Source organism: Poecile atricapillus, chromosome 17 (genome assembly GCF_030490865.1).
Source record: "Poecile atricapillus isolate bPoeAtr1 chromosome 17, bPoeAtr1.hap1, whole genome shotgun sequence".
NCBI classification, from domain to species: domain Eukaryota; kingdom Metazoa; phylum Chordata; class Aves; order Passeriformes; family Paridae; genus Poecile; species Poecile atricapillus.
The window spans coordinates 961,162-981,582 of record NC_081265.1 but is presented as its reverse complement, the minus strand read 5'-3'; the positions used below and the strand labels follow the sequence as shown (position 1 = coordinate 981,582).

Genomic DNA, 20,421 nt, shown 5'->3' with positions numbered 1-20,421 from the left:
GGCAGGGAGGAGCAACTGCTGCTCATCCAAACCCTCCCTGTGCAAACACGAGGCTGAAGAGGAGTCGGTGGAACCACTGGAGCCAATTTATTGTCACAGCCCAGCCCAGAGGTCACAGCCCAGCCCCGGCCCTTCCTCCCAAGGAGACCCAGCACAAGCTGTTGGGGCAGGGATTAGCAGAGGAAGCCGCGGCCAATCTGCTCCGAATTTCCCCGCTGGATCAGTAAATGGCCTCTCCACTCTGGCATCGAATGGAAGGAGCCGCATTAACCCCTTCAGCACCAGCCCCGCTCCCTCTCCACACCCACCAGGACCCGGCCCAGCCTCTCCTGCTGCCAGGAGAGTTCATCGGGAAGAAAAGCGGAGCAGAGGGACTGCAGCACACCCTCCCCATCCCTCTCCCGAGGCCGATGCCGGGGAACAGGGTTTTCCCAAAGCCCCGGCGGTGGAAGCGGCGCTCCCAGGACAGATCCCTGCCAGATCCTCCTGGGAGCGCTCCCTCCGTGCACCGGGACACGCTGAACAGGGCAGCAGCCCTGCCAGGGCTGGAGGAGCCTGCAGGAAAAGCGCTGCCCAGAAATGCTCCTGCCAGCGCGGCACTGCTGAATCCAAGGCTCTCTCTGGTGGGAACGGGCTGCGTTGCAGCACAGCCGGGACCGAGCACGGAATAAAGCACCGAGACTGAGCAGGACCCTGTCCCTGGCAGGGCTGGGAGCAGGAGCTGCCTGTCCCCACTGGGGTGACCAGAGACCCTGCCCTGGGATCATCCAGTGCCCCGGGCAGCTCCAGAGGCTGCAGCTGCTCTGCCAGCACCGCACTGCTGTCAAACAGGGCCGGGGGCTGTGGCATTGGTAGGGAGCTGCTCAGACACAGCAGTGGGAGTGGAAATGGGGCGGCTCCAAGGCACTTCACTGCCTTGGGGACACACGAGGAGGACGAGGATGCCCTGGCCAGTCTTTGGAACACAACAGAGAGGACAAGGAGAGCGTGAGTCCACCCAGAGCTGCTGCTGGCCCAGCACCATAGGGAGCATTCCAGTGCCTGGGATCACTTTTTGTCTAGCCCCAGATCCCACAGCCCCAACGACAGCCCCACAAAGTCTCCAAGGACCCTCCGGTCCTTCTGTGTCACAGAAATGCAGATTAGGGGTCCTGGCTTCAAGTACATAATGAATAAAGATCTGTAGTGTCCTGAAGAGCATCTGCAAGCTGGCAGGTGAGCCTGTTCCAAGAGCAGCCAAATCTGTCACCACTGACTGCCCAGGCAGAGCTCCAGCCCCTTCAGCTGAGTCCTCAGAGGGGCTGGGGCTCCTCCTGCTGCTCCCAGAGCACTTTGGAGCGGTGATTCCTGGAGCTCCAGCCCCGTGTCCGGTGCAGCACGAGCCCGAGGAAACGCGTCCGAGTCCCCGAGGAAACGCTGGGCAGGAGCAGCTGGAGCAGAGTCCGTGTGATCCATGGCTCCATCCCGGCCACAGCTGAACTCTGACGCTGGAGCAGAGCCCACGAGGGAGGAATCCTGGCTCTGACACGGGCAGGAGCTCCTTGCTGGCACTGCAGGGGTTTCTGGCAGGCCAGGGCTCCTCAGCTCGCAGCACATCAGCAGGAGCAGCACCCGGCTGAGCCTGGCCCAAATCAAAGCCCTGGGGCTGGTTCTGTAGCAGGCAGGGCAGAGCCAGCGCTCCAGCACTGCCCAGTGTGCAGCAGGACAGGGACACAGCTCCCCTGCACAGACACAGCCAGGAGAGAGAAGGGACACAGGGACACCAGGGCTGTGTGCTCACCCAGCCCACGCCACAAACACCGTCACTCTGAGCCAGGGCTCTCCTGGGATGAGCAAAGGCAGACTGACCACCAGAATCAAACCTACAGAGGAAAATTTGGCTTTGGATGATTTAGAGTTGCTGTTTAATCCCGAGACAGCGCAGCTGAGTGAGTTTGGAATTTAAGTTACAAAAAAAGAAAGCACTAGAAAATAATCTTGATACAAGAGCGATAATCAGCTGAGGTTCCCCACCCCGCGCAGGGAATCCTGCTCCACAATCCACCCAGCACAGCTGGGATGCTGCCAAGGCATTGCCTGTTCCCAGCACATGCTGGGAGGGCAAACTGTCCAGGGTGAAAGTTTCGTGGGGGAATCCCCAGCACTGGGAGTTAAGATGCTGCCACCAGCTCTGGCTTTGGCCTGTTCTTGATGGGTGACACTTCTGTGGGAGGAAAAGAAACTTATTACAGAATCAGGGAATGCAAATATCCTGCAGCCATCTCCCAGGGAGGATCCAGGGCTCAGAGTCCACTCTGCAGGGCAGCAAATGCTTGCACAGCACCTGAACTGAGAGAAATTGGTTATAAATAATGCCACATTCCCGGGTGGAAATGCCCCTTTTACACAGCACTGAAGAATTACAGACACAGAGAACGTGTCCACCCCAGGGACAGACCCTGGGCAGGAGCAGGGCCAGCTCTGCCCTCACCCCTTGGACCCGACAGCCCTGGGCCGTGTTTTGTTTGGCCTCAGTGCTGACACCTGAGCCCTGTTTAGGAGTAAACAAGCTCCAAGGAAACCAGCCCCATTCCCCACATCCCAGATTGCTCCTGGGCAGATTCCACACAGGGAAATGGCTTCTTCCAGCTCCACTCTGCACAAACAGGGAGATCCAGCTCCTGTGAGTGACAGCTCAGGGCTCTGCTGCCCCAGAAGTCGTCACCAGTCTGAGTTTTCAGCTCCTCAGCACAGACACCTGATGAATCCCAGTGGGCTCCTTCCCTGCCAGGGAAGGTCACCCTCTTAGTGAGCTCTCCCACTTCCCAGCTTGATTCCCACACAAATCCATCCACTGAGCCTTTGGATGGCTCAGGAGCACTCGGGGACCATCAGCTGCGTGGAGCTCGTGCTCCGACAATCCTGGCACCGTGGGACTCCAGTGATCCTCATCCAGCTGCTTCCAAATCACTGGCAAGTGAGGTGGGAAGGGCTCCAAGTGATCCCAAGGCTCAGGGAAATCCAGTGCTGTGCAGGGTGAATCCAACATCCAGCAAATACCGTCCCTGTGCCGTGACAGCGGCTGGGGCTGCGGGAGGAAGCCTTGCCTGGCTCAGGGAAGGGAGGAATTCCCCACGGAGCCTCCCGGAGGAATGAGGGGTCTCAGGGGGTTGCCTCAGAGCAGGTACAGGATGTGACAAGGACAGCAGATGTCACATCTGCTCCCCAAGGGAACGAGCAGATGTCGGTGGAACTTGGGTGTTCCTGGGGCAGGGGCTCAGCTGTGCCTGTCCCCACTGCAGGAGCTGCTGCTCCCTCCATTGCCCAGGACACATGGGAGAGGCTCTCAGGGCACTGCACGGGACAGGAGCACGGGGAGCCAAAGCTGTGCAAGGAGAACATACCTGGGATCTTCTCTGGGAGTGGCTCTGAAGGAACTTCTGGAAGCTCCAACTGTTCCTGCAAGGACATCAAGGACAGCGTGTCACAGACCACAACTGTGGGCAAACACTGGGGGTGGCAGTGTCCCAGATCTCCCCCCAGACCAAGCTCTGAGAGTAGGAAAAAGGTCCTTAAAAAACTGCTATTAAAAACAGCTTCCTAAAAATGTGGGTTTTAATCCCAAAAACATCAACCCCACCTGAGTAATAGCATTTAATTCTTCTAGAACGGCATCTTCATCCTCCTCAGTCAGGCTGCCAGCCAGGAGCTCGTCTATTTGCTGTGGGAGAGAGGGAAGGACATGACATTCCCAGCCTGGTGGCTCTTGGACACAAGGCCCATCCCAGCAGCTCTGTGCTGAGGCTGCTCCCAGCTCCTCACACACGCACCCTCTGATAATCCACAGCATCCTGTGTTTCTCCTATTATCCTCTCCACTTCTTCTATGGACATAACCTGAAGGGCAGAGCCAAAATCCAGGTGTGGGAGGGGCCTGCAGGGGGGCAGCTCCAGCCAGGCCCCTCTGAAGTGCCCCAGCCACAAGTACCTGGTGCATTTTGTTCAGACACTCGTTGCCTATCTTCAGGCCCTCGATGACCTTCATTTCAATCTGGGTGAATTCAATGTCCTGGACCTGGAGCAGGAAGGAGAAGAGCCTGTCACACTTTGGCCAGGCATTGGCACAGGCTGCCCAGTGAATCCTGAAGGGATTTAACAGATATGGGGATGTGGCAGCTGGGGACAGTGGTGGCCCTGGCAGTGCTGGGGAGAGACTGGGCTCAGAGGGCTTTTCCCACCTAAACAATTCCATGTTTGCTATTATTAGGCAGACACAGGCTGCCAGGACCACCAGAGAAGCTGCAGGGAGGAGTCAGTGGAGCCCTTTCTCTCCTGTCAGTGGCACCAGCAGCAGGAAACATCCACACAAAAAGCTCGGCACAGGCGGCTGCACCAGCAGGTCCAACAGCCCGTGGAGTGATTTCACCGGATTATCCAGGTGCCAGTCCCAGCCCAGACCTCCCCAAACCCAAACACATCCAGTTCTGAAATGACAGGGCTGAGACAAGCCCAGGAAGGCCCCAGTGCAGCCACCCCCTCTGTGAGTAACGTCTCAGCAATTTCCAAAACACACATTTAACAGGGAACCTGCAGATTCCAAACACACCACTCTGTCTCTCTAGGGAAAATCGTGGCACACGTACAATTTTGGAGACATTTGCCCTTGGACAGAGGGCTGAACACCTGCCAGGACCTGCCAGTTGGAATGGAATTCCAGGGGATCCAAGGGGAGCCCCACCCCGGACACCCCAAGGCGTCGCTCACCATCCGCTCCAGGTTGCTGATCTGGTTCTCTGTTTTATCCAGAAGCTGCTCCTGGTACCGTTTCTTTTTCAGCAGGAGCATGGCTTTCCTGGGGGACACAGAGGGAGGGCAACGCAGCAGGGATGAAGCAACTGAAGCCCAAAGGAGCCCCATCAAAGCCACCCTTGTTCTGTGCTTCTGCTGAAAGGGGACAACTTGTGTGCAGCTGGACTGGCAACCCCGACCCGCTCCTGCGAGCACAGGGGATGAGCAAATTGGATACTGGGAATAAATCCTGCCCTGTGAGGGAGGACAGGCCCTGGCACAGGTGCCCAGAGCAGCTGTGGCTGCCCCTGGATCCCTGGCAGTGCCCAAGGCCGGGCTGGATGGGGCTGGGAGCAGCCTGGGACAGTGGAAGTGTCCCTGCCATGGCTGGGTGTGGAATGGGATGAGCTTTGAGGTTCCCCCCAACCCAACCCAACCCATTCCGGGGTTCTGCCTGGCACGCTCCAGCGGTGTTTCCTGGCCGGTGACACGCTGGAGGTGGCACTGCTGTCCCCAGCCCCGGTGTCCCCTGCCCCTCACTCTTTCTTGCCGTCCCGGAGCAGCTGCCGGGCCAGCGCCCGCTCCCGCTCCAGCCCCAGGCTCAGCCGCTTCTGGTACTGCCGGAGCTTGTCCCGCTGCTGCTTCAATTGCTGCGGGACAGAGACACGGGGGGACGGGCGGACAGACGGACAGAGGGACAGAGGGAAGGACAGAGGGACAGAGGGAAGGACAAGGGTCACAACCCAGCCCTGACACTTCCAGCGCCCCTCAGGCAGCGCCGCTGCCCCGCCCGCTCCGGCACCGCCAGCACCGGGGATCGCTCAGCCCCAGCCCGGTTCCTCCATCGCCGCGGGGACCCGGCGAACCCCACGGGCAGCCCGGAGCCGGCACGGCCCGGTCCGGTCCATCCCCAGCGCACCGGCACGGCCCGGTCCGGTCCGGTCCATCCCCAGCGCACCGGCACGGCCCGGTCCGGCCCGGTGCCCCCCCGCTCAGCAGCACGGCCCGGTCCGGCCCGGTGCCCCCCCGCTCACCAGCACGGCCCGGTCCGGCCCGGTGCCCCCCCGCTCACCAGCACGGCCCGGTCCGGCCCGGTGCCCCCCCGCTCACCAGCACGGCCCGGTCCGGCCCGGTGCCCCCCCGTTCAGCAGCACGGCCCGGTCCGGCCCGGTGCCCCCCCGCTCAGCAGCACGGCCCGGTCCGGCCCGGTGCCCCCCCGCTCACCAGCACGGCCCGGTCCTGCTCCGTGACGCGGCTCCGCCGTTTCCGCCCGAACAGGTTCCCCATGGCCGCTCCTGCCCGGCCCGGCCCGGCCCGGCCCCGACGGCGGCCGCGAGGGGCCCGGCCCCGCACAACGCGCAGCGAACGCGGCAACGGCGGCACCGCGCCGCTAGGGGGCGCCATCGGGACGGGAATATCGGGAATGGGAAATTATAATATTGGGAATGGAATTAAAAATACCGGGAATGGGGGTGATAATATCGGGAATGGGAAATTATAATATTGGGAACGGAATTAAAAATACCGGGAATGGGAATGATAATATCGGGAATGGGAATGAAAATATCGGGAATGAGAAATTATAATATTGGGAATGGAAATGAAAATATCGGGAATGGAATTAAAAATACCGGGAATGAGGGTGATAATATCGGGAATGGGAAATTATAATATTGGGAATGGAATTAAAAATACCGGGAACGGAATTAAAAATACTGGGAATGGGGGTGATAATATTGGGAATGAGAAATTATAATATTGGGAATGGGAATGAAAATATCGGGAATGGAATTAAAAATACCGGGAATGGGAATGATAATATCGGAAATGGAAATGATAATATCGGAATGGGAATAATAATATTGGGAATGGAAATGGAAATACCGGGAATGGGAATGAAAATATCGGGAATGGGAATGGTAATATCGGGAATGGGGGTGATAGTATCGGAATGGGAATAATAATAGTGGGAATGGGAATAACCGGGAATGGGGATAAAAATATAAGAAATAGGGAAAATATAGGGAATGGGGATAATATAGAGAGTGGGATACAGGGAATGGGAGGTATGGGAGGGAGGCTGTAGGGGATGGGGGCTCCAGGAGAGTCATGGAATTGTTCAGGGTGGAAAATCCCCCTGACCCCGTCGTGTCCAACATTCCCCCGGCACTGCCAGGATCGGTTTATCCCTGGCAGCTCATCCCGCGCTCCTGAGCTGGATCTGCACCCTGGGACCGCGGCATTCCAGGGCTGGGACACAAATCTGTCACCAACACCTCCCCCAGACCCAAACCCCAGCTGGCTCCCTCCTGGGCCACTGAAGGATCCTCACAGCAGGAAGTGTTTCTGCATTTATTTTTTATTAACCATTTATTTGTCTGTAATCGCTTTACTCTCACATTACAATCGTGTGGGGGTTTTTATATATATTTTTTTAAACTTTATTTTTGTAAAATAAATAGAGATAAGTGAACTTTTAAGATAGGACGCTCTTCAGATCCTTGGTTAAACTCTGTGATCCCATGATTAAATCTGTGCATCAGACCTGTGGAAGCACAGCCCACACACACTCAGGTAAAAACCCAACAGCCCCAATTCCTTAAAATTCCTTAAATCCGGCTGCAGTGGAGCCGGGCAGGAGCAGCCAGGCAGGAGCAGCGGCTCCCACCAGGCCAGGAATGTCCTGTTCCTTTCACAAATACACTGATAGGAGTTAAAAATCCATTGTTTTTGAAGCTGTGAATGTTAAGGGGTTACGTGAGATCCCAAACTCTGGCTCCAGCCCCACGGACAGCCCGGGAGCGGGTCGGGAAGAGGCACAGCTCTGTTAAGACCATAATTAACTTTGGGTAATTTAAAAGTGGATTTTTAGGTAGTTTTTAGGTTTAAAGCCTTTGATTCATTATCCTGGGATGTGGCCCTCGGCCTCCCTGATGGGGACGGTGCTCGGGGACACCCGACCTTGGCTTGGGGACCTCTCCCAGGCCAGAGTCCCCACGTGCCTGTGGCTCCTCGGGGTGGCCACGGGAGCCGTCCCTGGCGTGGTCCCGGTGCCCCAGGACACACGGGCACGGTGCCAGGGCCAGCAGCAGCAGGGCTGGCCATGGGACAGAGGTGCAGCCACAGGGACACCGGGACACCGGGGTGCTGAGCCCTTCCCTCACCCCATTCCCTCCAGGATCTGCTGGGAGCCTGCAGATCCCCTGGGACTGGGAAGCACTGGGAATTCCTGGCCCTGCAGCGAGTTCTGCACCTCTGCAAGGAAACCTTTGGCTGTGCTCTCCCTTCCCACCCCCAGCCCCAGCCCCAGCCCCAGCACGGATCCCAAGGGACAAAACATTCGTTATTTGGACGTGGAAGGTGTGGAAGACGGAGCAGGCCTTGCCTGGACAGCTGGGGTGAGGGCGCCGAGCAGTGACTGCCTCCCTCCTCCTCCTCCTCGGTGATTCTCGGTGCCCAGGTGCTCCCATGCTCACTTCCCAAGGGGCAGCCGTGGTGTGCATACCCAAGGGGCCAAATCCTGCCCTTGGCTGTGTGCAGAGCAGCCGTGGGGAGCACACGGAGCCCAGGACACAGAGCTGTGGCTGTGGAGCTCCCCGTGGCACAGGGACAGTGGCTGAGGAGCCCCCGGCTCGCCACCGGCACCGTGGGCTCGGCTGGAACGTGGTGGCACCGGTGACTTGCTCCAGGCTTGCTGGGAGGATGGAGATCTTCATTCCCTTCCTTCCCTCATCTTCCTCACACGCAGCTTTACTGTCCTGCTCTTGCCATCTCCCTGAGCCCCTTCCTGCAGGATCCCCGCCTGTCCTTGCTGCAGGGAGGAGGAGGAGGAGGAGGAGGAGGAGGAGGAGGAGGAGGAGGAGGAGGAGGAGGAGGTTCATGCAGAGGATGTGCTGCCCTGCCTCCCTGGCAGGTACATCCTGCGCTGCCCTGTCCCAGAACTGTGTTTGGCACAGGGTTGGCAGCAGCTGGAGGGTCCCGTGGAGCTGTAGGTGAGTCCTGACAGTCCTTGAAGAACCCACACTCCAGTAAAACACGGAACAAAGACTAAAACAAGACCCTTCTCAAGGGCGTTGCCTCATCCAAGTCCTTCCGAGCTCAGGAGCCGTGTTCCTGACAGAGAAGCCAACCGCTGGAAACAAAAATAAATGTTCCTTTTCTGTAGCTTTTAGAGGATATAGCTGGAAAACAAAACCAAACCAAACCAGGAGATTGTCTCTTCCCCTTGTCAAACCCATCAGTAGCTAAGTCAGAAGAACAAATGTTCAAGTTATGGGGTGCAGCAGCAGCCAACACGAAACATTCAAGTCGATGATTTCTCTATGTACAGGGAGGCCCTGGAGCCGCTCCGGCCGCGCCGGGCGCCGTCATCTGATCCTCTTCTCCACCGAGTAGACCGAGATGTAGAAGTCATTGCTGCCGACGGCCAGGTGGGGCTGCGGGAGAGCACAGCGACAAACAGGCAGTGTCACACGGCCACCCAGGCTGGAGCAGCCCTCTGAGAGCAGCCCTGGGACCCATCCCCACCCTGTCAGCCCAGCTTCCCCACTTCCAGGGATGGGGATCCAACCCTCCCTGGGCAGTTCCAGTGCCTGAGCGCCCTTTCCATGGGGAAATTCCTGCTGCTGTCCACCCTGAGCTCCCCTGGCCCAGCCTGAGGCTGTTCCCTCTCCTCCTGTCCCTGTTCCCTGAGCAGCTCCTGGCAGGGAGTTGTGCAGAGCCAGAAGTTCCCCCTGAGCCTCCTTTTCTCCAGGCTGAGCCCCCTCCCCAAATCCCTGAGCCTGTCCTGGTGCTCCAGCCCCTTTCCCAAATCCCTGATCCTCTCCTGGTGCTCCACCCCCTTTCCCAAATCCCTGATCCCTGGTGCTCCAGCCCCTTCCCAAATCCCTGAACCTCTCCTGGTGTTCCAGCCCCTTTCCCAAATCCCTGATCCCTGGTGCTCCAGCCCCTTTCCAAATCCCTGAGCCTGTCCTGGTGTTCCAGACCCCTTCCCAAATCCCTGATCCTCTCCTGGTGCTCCAGCCCCTTTCCAAATCCCTGAGCCTCTCCTGGTGCTCCAGACCCCTCCCCAAATCCCTGAGCCTGTCCTGGTGCTCCAGCCCCTTTCCCAAATCCCTGAACCTCTCCTGGTGCTCCAGCCCCTTTCCCAAATCCCTGAGCCTCTCCTGGTGCTCCAGCCCCTTCCCAGCCCCCTCAGCCGCTGCTCCTGTGACCCACTCCAAGGTCCAGGTGTGGAGCAGTGACAGGCACAGGTGACAGTGACATTCAGCAGGGACACCCAGCTGCTCCACAGCTCTGCAGGAGTTACAGGGCCCATTTCAGCCACAGGGGAAAGTTATGGGAACCATTAGTTACCAACTGCTGACATAATTTCTCTAAATGACTGCAAATCTGCTCGTTAGGAGCCGATGCCTGGGCTGAAAATGAGCATTTCCTGCAGTGAGGGGACCTGGCCAGGCTGGACAGAGCTTTGCTTTGCCTGTTTAAAGAACAAACTGCTCTTCCCATCACATATTAAATATTTGTGAGCTGATCTGCAGGTTTCTAAAATAACTCTTGTAATTCCTTCCTGTTTTCCCATCCATTCATTGTTTTCCCAGGTTTTCCAGCTCCTCCCTGAGCAGCAAGCAGATTCTCTCTGTAACCACTGCAGAGCCCCTCAGCTGTGACAGACCCCAAAATCTCCTTTTGCTCTGCCTCATCCCAGCCTTTAGCAGCTCGTGCCTTTCATTTTTGCAGCTCTCCCGTTTTCCTGAGCAGTTTTTGGCTGCACAGCACCAGCCCTGTGTGAGCAGCCCAGCGAGGCACAGCTGCAGAGCCCAGGCAGGGAGGGAATAAACACATGGAATTTGGGAATGTGAGCCTGCCCTGCTCCTGTCACCTCGGACAGCTCCTGTGGCCAAGGGCTGGGAGCTGAGCCGGGATGGGAAGTGCCCCACAGCTGGAAGGGACAGGAGCTGCAGCCCTGGGGAGCTGCAGGTGCCAGGGAGCAGCACGGGCACCACTAGGGTTTGTCTGGAGCTGGGCTCAGAGCACCGGGCTGGGACAGCTCCCCTTCACTCTGGGGAGGTCTCTGTGCCACCCCCTCCTGCCACAGGGACACTGGGACGTGCCAGCCCCAGATGGCAGCAGGGATACAGACCCAGTGAGGATGGAAGGCCAGGCAGCTGATGGCTCCCACTCTTTGTCCCATGAAGCCATCGTAGTATTTGATGTTGTTGATCAGCTCCCCGTTGCCGTTGTAGATGGCGGTGAACTGGTTCATGGAGCCACTGGAAGGGAAGGGATGGAACATGGGATCACTGGGAATGCTGGGAGGGGACAGGATTGCTGCTGCAGCCCCTGGATGAGCTGGGAGCCAGGCCAGAGCCCAGCCACTTCCCAAAGTGGGACAGCAGGGACTGGTGGCAGGAACCACAGTGGCCTGTGGTCACCCAGGACAGGAAAACACAGACAGCTCCTGCCCAAACACACCCAGTGCACCCCAAACACGGACAGCTCCTGCCCAAACACACCCAGTGCACCCCAAACACACCCAGTGCACCCCAAACACACCCAGTGCATCCCAAACACACCCAGTGCACCCCAAACACACCCAGTGCATCCCAAACACACCCAGTGCACCCCAAACACACCCAGTGCATCCCAAACACACCCAGTGCACCCCAAACACACCCAGTGCACCCCAAACACACCCAGTGCACCCCAAACACACCCAGTGCACCCCAAACAGGCTCCAGGCCGTGTGGCAGTGGAGCAGCTGCTGGTCCCCTCTCAGAGCCCAGAAATACAGACACTGAACAGGGACCCAGAGCCAGGGAAGAATCCTCCCAGGGAAGAATTTCTCCCCAGTATCCCACATCTCTGGCAGTGGGAAGCCATTCCCTGTGTCCTGGCACTCCAGGGATGGCAGCAGCACTCACCATGCAAAGAGGTTGGCCTGGGGGTGGATGTCGAGGGCCGTGAGCCCCTTGACGATCTGCAGCACCTTCATGGACTCGGGCATGCGGGGGTCGAAGAACCTCACGTCACCATTGACGCTGCCAACACAGAGCCACGGGCTCAGGCTGTGCCCAGCCCCACCCCAGAGGCAGGAAATGCAGCTGTAGGTACAGCTGTGGGGCTGCCCCTGAGCCCAGCACCTCCCTGGGGCATCGGGACAGGGAACACACACGGCTGAGTTCCCTCTGCTGCTGGGATGTGATCCCACACACCTTCTGTGCTGGAGGAACAGCTCAGGAGTGATCCCTCACTGCTGATCCCAAACTGCTCATCCCAAACTGCTGATCCCAAATTCCTGATCCCTCACTGCTGATCCCAAACTGCTCATCCCAAACTGCTGATCCCACACTGCTGATCTCACACTGCTGATCCCAAATTCCTGATCCCTCACTGCTGATCCCAAACTGCTCATCCCAAACTGCTGATCCCAAATTCCTGATCCCAAACTGCTGATCCCAAACTGCTGATCCCAAATTCCTGATCCCAAATTCCTGGTCCCACACTGCTGATCCCTCACTGCCTCTCTCCCAGCCCATCTCTGAGTGTTCCCTCCCTGTTCTGGCACTCCCACTACACCCAGCCCTGAATTCCTGCTGCTCTGCACAGCAGGAGAGGGGAGCAGAGGGGATGTGCTGGTGCCATCCTCTTCTCCAGGTGTCTGGACACCAGGACCTCACCGTGTCCTCCCATTTGTTTTCCTTGGATTTTGCTGTCAGCTGAAGCAGAGGGAACGGGGAGGGGTGGAAGGAGGTGGCTCAGCTCCACAACCTCTGGGAAGAGCCAGACCAACATTCCCCAGAGCCCCAGGAGCAGCTCCCAGGCTGGAAGGGCTCTGAGGAGAGGGGACTGCCAGCCCTCAGCTCTGGGCACGGGGACCTGACCCCTGGAGCTGCTGGAGGAGCTTATGGAGAGGAAGATTAAAACTCCAATATGGGAGCTCGACAAATCTGGCAGCTACATCACATAATCCCCCGTCTGAAAATCTTAATACATTTTTGCTGGCCCATCCCCCACCTCAGGAATGTTCTGAATCCCAGAAAATTATGTTTTGTTTCCATTTTCTAATCAAGAAAAAGAGGCTCTTTGTGTGCAAACGGTGGCTTCGTGACAATAAATTCTGTTCTGCCGTTCCTTAATGGCCAAATCAGTACCTGCTGCTCTGGCTGCAGTATTTACCAGGCAGCAGGAATGGATTTAGGGAATTGCACAGGAATCCTGCCCAGGAACGTGCCAGATGCACCATCCACCATCCTCCTGTTCTCTCCCAGATGACCCCATGGAGATGGTGGCACTAAAGCCCCCCCAGCACAAGATATTCAACACTCAGCTCCTGCTCCCCTCCCTCCCTTCCTCCTCACACACCCTGTGATTCCAGCAGCCTGTTTGCTCCCAAACCACACCAAGAGCCTTCCAAGGAAAGCTCCACGTCCCTTCTTGCCTCCTCTCCACCGAGTCTGGAGCAGGAGGTAATTACTGAAGATCTCAAACTCCAGAGAACAGCAGGGAGGATGTTAAAGGGTGTTTAAAGGGTTTTAAGGCAGTGGGGAAGGGCAGGTGGCTCCAGGATCCCCTGTACCTGACGCTCATGATGTTGCCCTCGGGGTGCTTCTGCAGGTAGGCCTTCACCACCCAGGCCGTGTGCTCGCGGTAGGTCATGACTCGGCTGGGGACAAGGGACACGTGTGAGGACAGCAGGACCCCCCAGCTCAGGTGGCCCTGAGCCCCAGCAGCTCCCAGTTACCATTCACTGAGCGCCATCCTCCTGTCGAACACGCGGATGGAGCCGTCCCCCAGCCCCGCCACGATCAGGGAGCGGTGGGAGTCACAGGACAGGCTGGTGACACAGCTGTCAGCTCCCGTGGGAATGTCCTGCCAAGAGAGCACAGACAGCACAGCCTTCAGAGCCCAGGCCCTGCCCCATCCCATCCCTCCTCATCCTCATCCTCATCCTCATGCTCAGGTGCCCCGGCAGTGCCACCCTGCAGCCGCAGAGGAGCCGGGCAGGGCTGTGCCTGTCCCTGGACACCCAGCTCATCCCATCAGGGAGCTGTGCTGGGAAAAGGCAGCTGGAGCTGCAGGGACAGCTGTGCTGGGAACACCTTCCACAGCCCAGGGTGCCACAGGAACACCTTCCACAGCCCAGGGTGCCACAGGAACACCTTCCACAGCCCAGGGTGCCATGGACACACCTTCCATAGCCCAGGCTGCTCCTGGAACACCTTCCACAGCCCAGGGTGCTCCAGGAACACCTTCCACAGCCCAGGGTGCTCCAGGAACACCTTCCACAGCCCAGGGTGCCACAGGAACACCTTCCACAGCCCAGGGTGCCACAGGAACACCTTCCACAGCCCAGGCTGCCATGGACACACCTTCCACAGCCCAGGGTGCTCCTGGAGCACCTTCCACAGCCCAGGGTGCCATGGACACACCTTCCACAGCCCAGGCTGCCACAGGAACACCTTCCATAGCCCAGGGTGCCACAGGAACACCTTCCACAGCCCAGGGTGCCACAGGAACACCTTCCACAGCCCAGGGTGCCACAGGAACACCTTCCACAGCCCAGGCTGCCACAGGAACACCTTCCACAGCCCAGGGTGCCATGGACACACCTTCCACAGCCCAGGGTGCCACAGGAACACCTTCCACAGCCCAGGGTGCCATGGACACACCTTCCACAGCCCAGGCTGCTCCTGGAGCACCTTCCACAGCCCAGGGTGCTCCAGGAACACCTTCCACAGCCCAGGGTGCCACAGGAACACCTTCCACAGCCCAGGGTGCTCCAGGAACACCTTCCACAGCCCAGGGTGCTCCTGGAGCACCTTCCATAGCCCAGGGTGCCACAGGAACACCTTCCACAGCCCAGGGTGCCATGGACACACCTTCCACAGCCCAGGCTGCTCCAGGAGCTGCAGGAGCTCATTCCACACCTCAGTCCTGTTCCTGCCGCTGTTCCAGCCTGGGCTGAGCGGGGAGAGGCACCAGGCCAGGGGATGCTGCAGCCTCTGCCCACCCCCAGCTCCTCCTTTGAAGCAGCAACACTCAGCAGAAGTGCAAATGAAGCACTCGTTCCTCCAACCGCAGCCCGAGTGCTTCCAGAGGTGTGGGTTTCTGTAGTTCAAAGAGGGAAGCTCCTCTTTATCGCCTCCATTATTCCTGCTGTTTGTGCCCATTCTCACTTTCCCAGTTACTGAGTCAGGAAGTTCCAATCACTTGAATTTCAACACCCAATCTTGGCAATTAAAAAAAGAAACAACGTGTTTTTAGATACTTTGGGTGCAATCATTAATCGTCATCATTGAAAAGATTTTCGCCTCCTGAATTTTGCCGCTCCTTAATTTGCATAGAAAAAATAATATGTGAAAGTAATTAAGATGAACAGAGGCTTAATTATCCTGCATGGCAGGGTCAAAGTGTCGCAATTAATGTTCATCCAAGGGTAATTAATTTCGAGAAGCTTTGAAAACTCCACTTCCTTTTAATTCCAGCGTGGTGCCTCCATTCTCACCGACCACCTGCTTCTCCTTGGAATTTCTGAGAAACTTCCACGTGATTGTGGCTGACATGAACTGGAGCAGGGCTTTTTCCCCGTGCACAGGGAGCTGTGTGTGTGCTTTCACAGATTTTACACTATTCCAGTTATCCTGTAATATGGAATCCAACTGCATCCCAGTGCTGTCCCTGCATCCCAGTGCTGTCCCTGCATCCCAGTGCCTGTCCCTGCATCCCAGTGCCTCCCTCTGCATCCCAGTGCTGCCTCTGCATCCCAGTGCCTGTCCCTGCATCCCAGTGCCTGTCCCTGCATCCCAGTGCCTGTCCCTGCATCCCAGTGCCTGTCCCTGCATCCCAGTGCCTGTCCCTGCATCCCAGTGCCTCCCTCTGCATCCCAGTGCTGTCCCTGCATCCCAGTGCCTGTCCCTGCATCCCAGTGCTGTCCCTCCATCCCAGTGCCTGTCCCTGCATCCCAGTGCTGTCCCTGCATCCCAGTGCCTGTCCCTGCATCCCAGTGCCTGTCCCTGCATCCCAGTGCCTGTCCCTGCATCCCAGAGCTGTCCCTGCATCCCAGTGCCTCTCCCTGCATCCCAGAGCTGTCCCTGCATCCCAGTGCCTGTCCCTGCATCCCAGTGCTGTTCCTGCATCCCAGTGCCTGTCCCTGCATCCCAGTGCTGTTCCTGCATCCCAGTGCTGTCCCTGCATCCCAGTGCCTGTCCCTGCATCCCAGTGCTGTCCCTGCATCCCAGTGCCTGTCCCTGCATCCCAGTGCCTGTCCCTGCATCCCAGTGCTGTCCCTGCATCCCAGTGCCTGTCCCTGCATCCCAGTGCCTGTCCCTGCATCCCAGTGCTGTCCCTGCATCCCAGTGCCTGTCTCTGCATCCCAGTGCCTGTCCCTGCATCCCAGTGCCTGTCCCTGCATCCCAGTGCCTCCCTCTGCATCCCAGTGCCTGTCCCTGCATCCCAGTGCCTCCCTCTGCATCCCAGTGCCTGTCCCTGCATCCCAGTGCTGTTCCTGCATCCCAGTGCCTCCCTCTGCATCCCAGTGCCTGTCCCTGCATCCCAGTGCTGTCCCTGCATCCCAGTGCTGTCCCTGCATCCCAGTGCCTCCCTCTGCATCCCAGTGCCTGTCCCTGCATCCCAGTGCTGTCCCTGCATCCCAGTGCCTCCCTCTGTAGCCTGGTGTGGCCTCTGGATTCCACAGCCTCAGTTTCCCCACACCTTGCTGCCCACCCAGAACAGCACAGCAGGGTCCAGGAGAGCCCTGACACTCCCAGAGTGTCTGCGTGGTTTTATTGAGCTTGGAACAGGGCCCTGGGGCAGGGAAGCAGGGAAGCAGGGAATCAGGGAAGCAGGAAGGGAATCAGGGAATCAGGGAATCAGGGAATCAGGGAATCAGGGAATCAGGGAATCAGGGAAGCAGGAAGGCAGGGAAGCAGGGAGGCAGGGAGGCAGGGAATCAGGGAATCAGGGAATCAGGGAATCAGGGAAGCAGGGAATCAGGAAGGGAATCAGGGAATCAGGGAATCAGGAGCTCCTGGAGCTGGCAGCCCCTCACAGAGCAGCCCCAGGTGTTTTGGGGCACTGGGCCCATGGGATGGGCTCCAGGAGGGAGAAGGTGATGTGGACAAGCCTTACCTGGACTTTCATTTCCCGATCCGTGTCCCAGATCCGGATGATCCTCACGTCTCCTGAGGTCATCAGGAGCCCGGTTTCTTGTTCCCAGTCCACCACCATCCCTGCTCCTGAGACACAACAAGGCAGGGGTGCAAGTCAGTGCCAGCACGGGCAGAGCTGCACTCCGTGGAGCATCAGCTCTCCTGACCCCGTGTTCCAGACACTGTCACCACCAGAGGAAATGGAAAATGACACACACAGGCCCCCCACACATCCTCCAGATGGGACTGGACCAGCTGCTCCTGGCCTGGAGTCCAAACACAGCCTCTGGCCCTGCTCTGAGTGCTGAGAAGCCGAGCACGGGCGGTCCCTGTGGGAGGGGAGCAGCGCCCAGCACCCCATGAGAACATTAAATGCTGGCTGGAGACACCCAGCTGGTGCCACCTCATCCAGCAAGCCCTGAGAGCTCCTGGCCCTGAGAGCTCCTTGTTCTGTCAGGAGGATGTGGGAGATGTTCTGGACAAGGAACAGCCAAGTCAGGGCTGCAGTGGAGTGAATTTAACAGCTGGTGGGAGCACAAACCAGTCTGCTGCACTGACTGGTGAGGAGGGGAACACCCTGCAGTGACAACAGCTCCAACACCCTTACACGAGCTTGCTCCTCATCCCTGAGGGCACAGATCAGTCTCCAGGGGAAGTTCAGCACAACATCCCATCCACACTGCCTTAAAAACACAAACAGAAACCCCGGGAGCACCACAGGAGGGAACCAGAGAAGAACTCCAGGCTTGGTGTCTGTTCCAGCCCCTGGGGAGGGCAGAGACAGCAGCAGAATTCCTGCTCAGAGCAGCATCCCTGCCTCAGAGCAGCATCCCTGTCTCTCAGAGCAGCATCCCTGCCTCCCAGAGCAGCATCCCTGCCTCAGAGCAGCATCCCTGCCTTCCAGAGCAGCATTCCTGCCTTCCAGAGCAGCATCCCTGCCTCCCAGAGCAGCATCCCTGCCTTCCAGAGCAGCATTCCTGCCTCCCAGAGCAGCATTCCTGTCTCTCAGAGCAGCATCCCTGTCTCTCAGAGCAGCATCCCTGCCTCTCAGAGCAGCATTCCTGCCTCCCAGGGCAGCATCCCTGCCTCAGAGCAGCATTCCTGCCTCCCAGGGCAGCATCCCTGCCTCCCAGAGCAGCATCCCTGCCTCAGAGCAGCATCCCTGCCTCAGAGCAGCATTCCTGCCTCCCAGGGCAGCATCCCTGTCTCTCAGAGCAGCATCCCTGCCTCCCAGAGCAGCATCCCTGCCTCAGAGCAGCATCCCTGCCTCAGAGCAGCATTCCTGCCTCAGAGCAGCATCCCTGTCTCCCAGAGCAGCATCCCTGCCTCAGAGCAGCATCCCTGCCTCAGAGCAGCATTCCTGCCTCAGAGCAGCATCCCTGCCTCTCAGAGCAGCATTCCTGCCTCTCAGAGCAGCATTCCTGTCTCCCAGAGCAGCATCCCTGCCTTCCAGAGCAGCATTCCTGCCTCTCAGAGCAGCATTCCTGTCTCCCAGAGCAGCATCCCTGCCTTCCAGAGCAGCATTCCTGCCTCTCAGAGCAGCATCCCTGCCTTCCAGAGCAGCATTCCTGCCTCAGAGCAGCATTCCTGCCTCTCAGAGCAGCATTCCTGCCTCAGAGCAGCATTCCTGCCTCAGAGCAGCATTCCTGCCTCAGAGCAGCATTCCTGCCTCCCAGAGCAGCATCCCTGCCTCAGAGCAGCATTCCTGCCTCTCAGAGCAGCATTCCTGTCTCCCAGAGCAGCATTCCTGCCTCCCAGAGCAGCATTCCTGCCTCCCAGAGCAGCATCCCTGCCTCCCAGAGCAGCATCCCTGCCTCCCAGAGCAGCATCCCTGCCTCAGAGCAGCATTCCTGTCTCCCAGAGCAGCATTCCTGCCTCCCAGAGCAGCATCCCTGTCTCTCAGAGCAGCATCCCTGCCTCAGAGCAGCATTCCTGCCTTCCAGAGCAGCATCCCTGCCTCCCAGGGCAGCATTCCTGCCTTCCAGAGCAGCATCCCTGCCTCCCAGAGCAGCATCCCTGTCTCCCAGAGCAGCATCCCTGCCTCAGAGCAGCATTCCTGCCTCTCAGAGCAGCATTCCTGTCTCTCAGAGCAGCATTCCTGCCTCAGAGCAGCATTCCTGTCTCCCAGAGCAGCATTCCTGCCTCCCAGAGCAGCATTCCTGCCTCTCAGAGCAGCATTCCTGCCTCCCAGAGCAGCATTCCTGCCTCAGAGCAGCATCCCTGCCTCCCAGAGCAGTTGTCCACCCTCTCCTCGGTGCCAGACCGAGTCTCTGGTGCTGAGCAGTGTTTCATAAGCAGCCAGAACTGGAGTCAGAACCCTCTGCAATGCATCAGGACTGCAGCTCCTGCCCCGAGCACTCTCAGTGCCTTCAGCACCATCCCCGTGTCTCCACTCCACATCGTGCTTGTCCACAAGGTAAAAACGTGCATTTCTCTGGATTTACTGCCAGGAATCATCCCCAGCAGGAAATCAAAGCCTGCCCCAACGTGCTCCTTTGTCACCAAAGGGCCACAAGCACCTTGTACCAGAACAGCACCGTCACAGAGCACAAAGGAAGCAGCAGACACATCCTATGAACACCGAGTTCTCCTCCAGCACGATGCAATGACCTTGTTTTGCACAGCTTCAGGGAAAACATTCTGCCCCTCTCCCCTTCCTAAGCATCACATCCGAGAGGGTTCCTGGTCCTGCCCCGTCCATGGAGGAGGTCACTGATGTTTACTGACAGTCCCTCACCTCGCTGCAGGAAATCCAGGACTCTGGGCTGACCTGGGAGCCTGCATCTTTATCTTTAGTCAAATGGATCGTTCCCTGGCAGCTCGCAGGGCTGGAGAGCCAGGCAAACAAGCAGGCAGTGATGGAGATGATAAACACCACTGAAGTGTTTGCATTTGTCATCTGTTTACGGCCCATGTGACAGGATAAACCTGGCAGCTGAGATGGATCTGCCCATTCCCATCCCTGATGGAGTTCAGCAGGTAAAGAGCTCCGAGGCAGCTCCAAAGCTCCTGATTTCCCAGGAATGTCCCCCAGTTTGAGGAAAGGTTTCTTTCTGACCAGCACCAAGCCCCATCCTGCTGCAGATCCAGGGGCTGTTCCGTGGAGGGGGACAGGGGAGCTGAATTTGGGGACAGAATTGGCATTTTTGGTGCTCTCTTGGGTGCCTGTCAGGAGTTTGTCACTGAGGACATTCAGCAATGACAGCTAGACAGGCAGGGAGAGTCTCACGGAGGGAAGAGGCTCCAGAGGGATTACACAAAACAGATGGGAAGGACAAGGGCTCACTCCCAACCAGGGTGGAAAAAAAGGAGGGAGATAATCACGGAATCCTGGGATGGTCTGGGTTGGAAGGGACCTTAACAACCACCTCATTCCACCCTGCCATGGGCAGGGGCACCTTCCACTACCCCAGGGCGCTCCAAGCCCTGTCCAGCCTGGCCTGGGACACTTCCAGGGATGAAGCTGGGTATGAACCTTGCAGTTCCTGCCTTTCTTATTAAAACTT

General features: G+C 58.2%; 2 protein-coding genes across 2 annotated transcripts in view; both read right to left on the bottom strand.

The window, feature by feature from the left end:
- Positions 1 to 1,887: 1,887 nt before the first annotated feature.
- Positions 1,888 to 6,130, bottom strand: CHMP6 (charged multivesicular body protein 6). Its single transcript, XM_058852566.1, has 8 exons — positions 5,991 to 6,130; positions 5,307 to 5,416; positions 4,743 to 4,830; positions 3,967 to 4,053; positions 3,810 to 3,875; positions 3,620 to 3,700; positions 3,384 to 3,438; positions 1,888 to 2,203 (listed from the first exon to the last, which is right to left on the bottom strand). The coding sequence occupies exons 1-8, from the start codon at positions 6,051 to 6,053 to the stop codon at positions 2,151 to 2,153; spliced, it is 603 nt and encodes a 200-aa protein (XP_058708549.1). The 5' UTR covers positions 6,054 to 6,130; the 3' UTR covers positions 1,888 to 2,150.
- A 974-nt stretch (positions 6,131 to 7,104) lies between these two features.
- The window catches only part of RPTOR (regulatory associated protein of MTOR complex 1), a 103,327-nt gene continuing 90,010 nt past the window's right edge, over positions 7,105 to 20,421 (bottom strand). Inside the window, exons 30-35 of the mRNA XM_058852353.1 lie at positions 16,896 to 17,002; positions 13,510 to 13,637; positions 13,345 to 13,431; positions 11,690 to 11,806; positions 10,909 to 11,038; positions 7,105 to 9,202 (exon numbers count right to left, since the gene is read on the bottom strand). Of these exons, the coding sequence (XP_058708336.1) occupies positions 9,134 to 9,202; positions 10,909 to 11,038; positions 11,690 to 11,806; positions 13,345 to 13,431; positions 13,510 to 13,637; positions 16,896 to 17,002 (638 nt within the window). The 3' untranslated portion in view covers positions 7,105 to 9,133. The remainder of the gene's footprint in view (positions 9,203 to 10,908; positions 11,039 to 11,689; positions 11,807 to 13,344; positions 13,432 to 13,509; positions 13,638 to 16,895; positions 17,003 to 20,421) is intronic.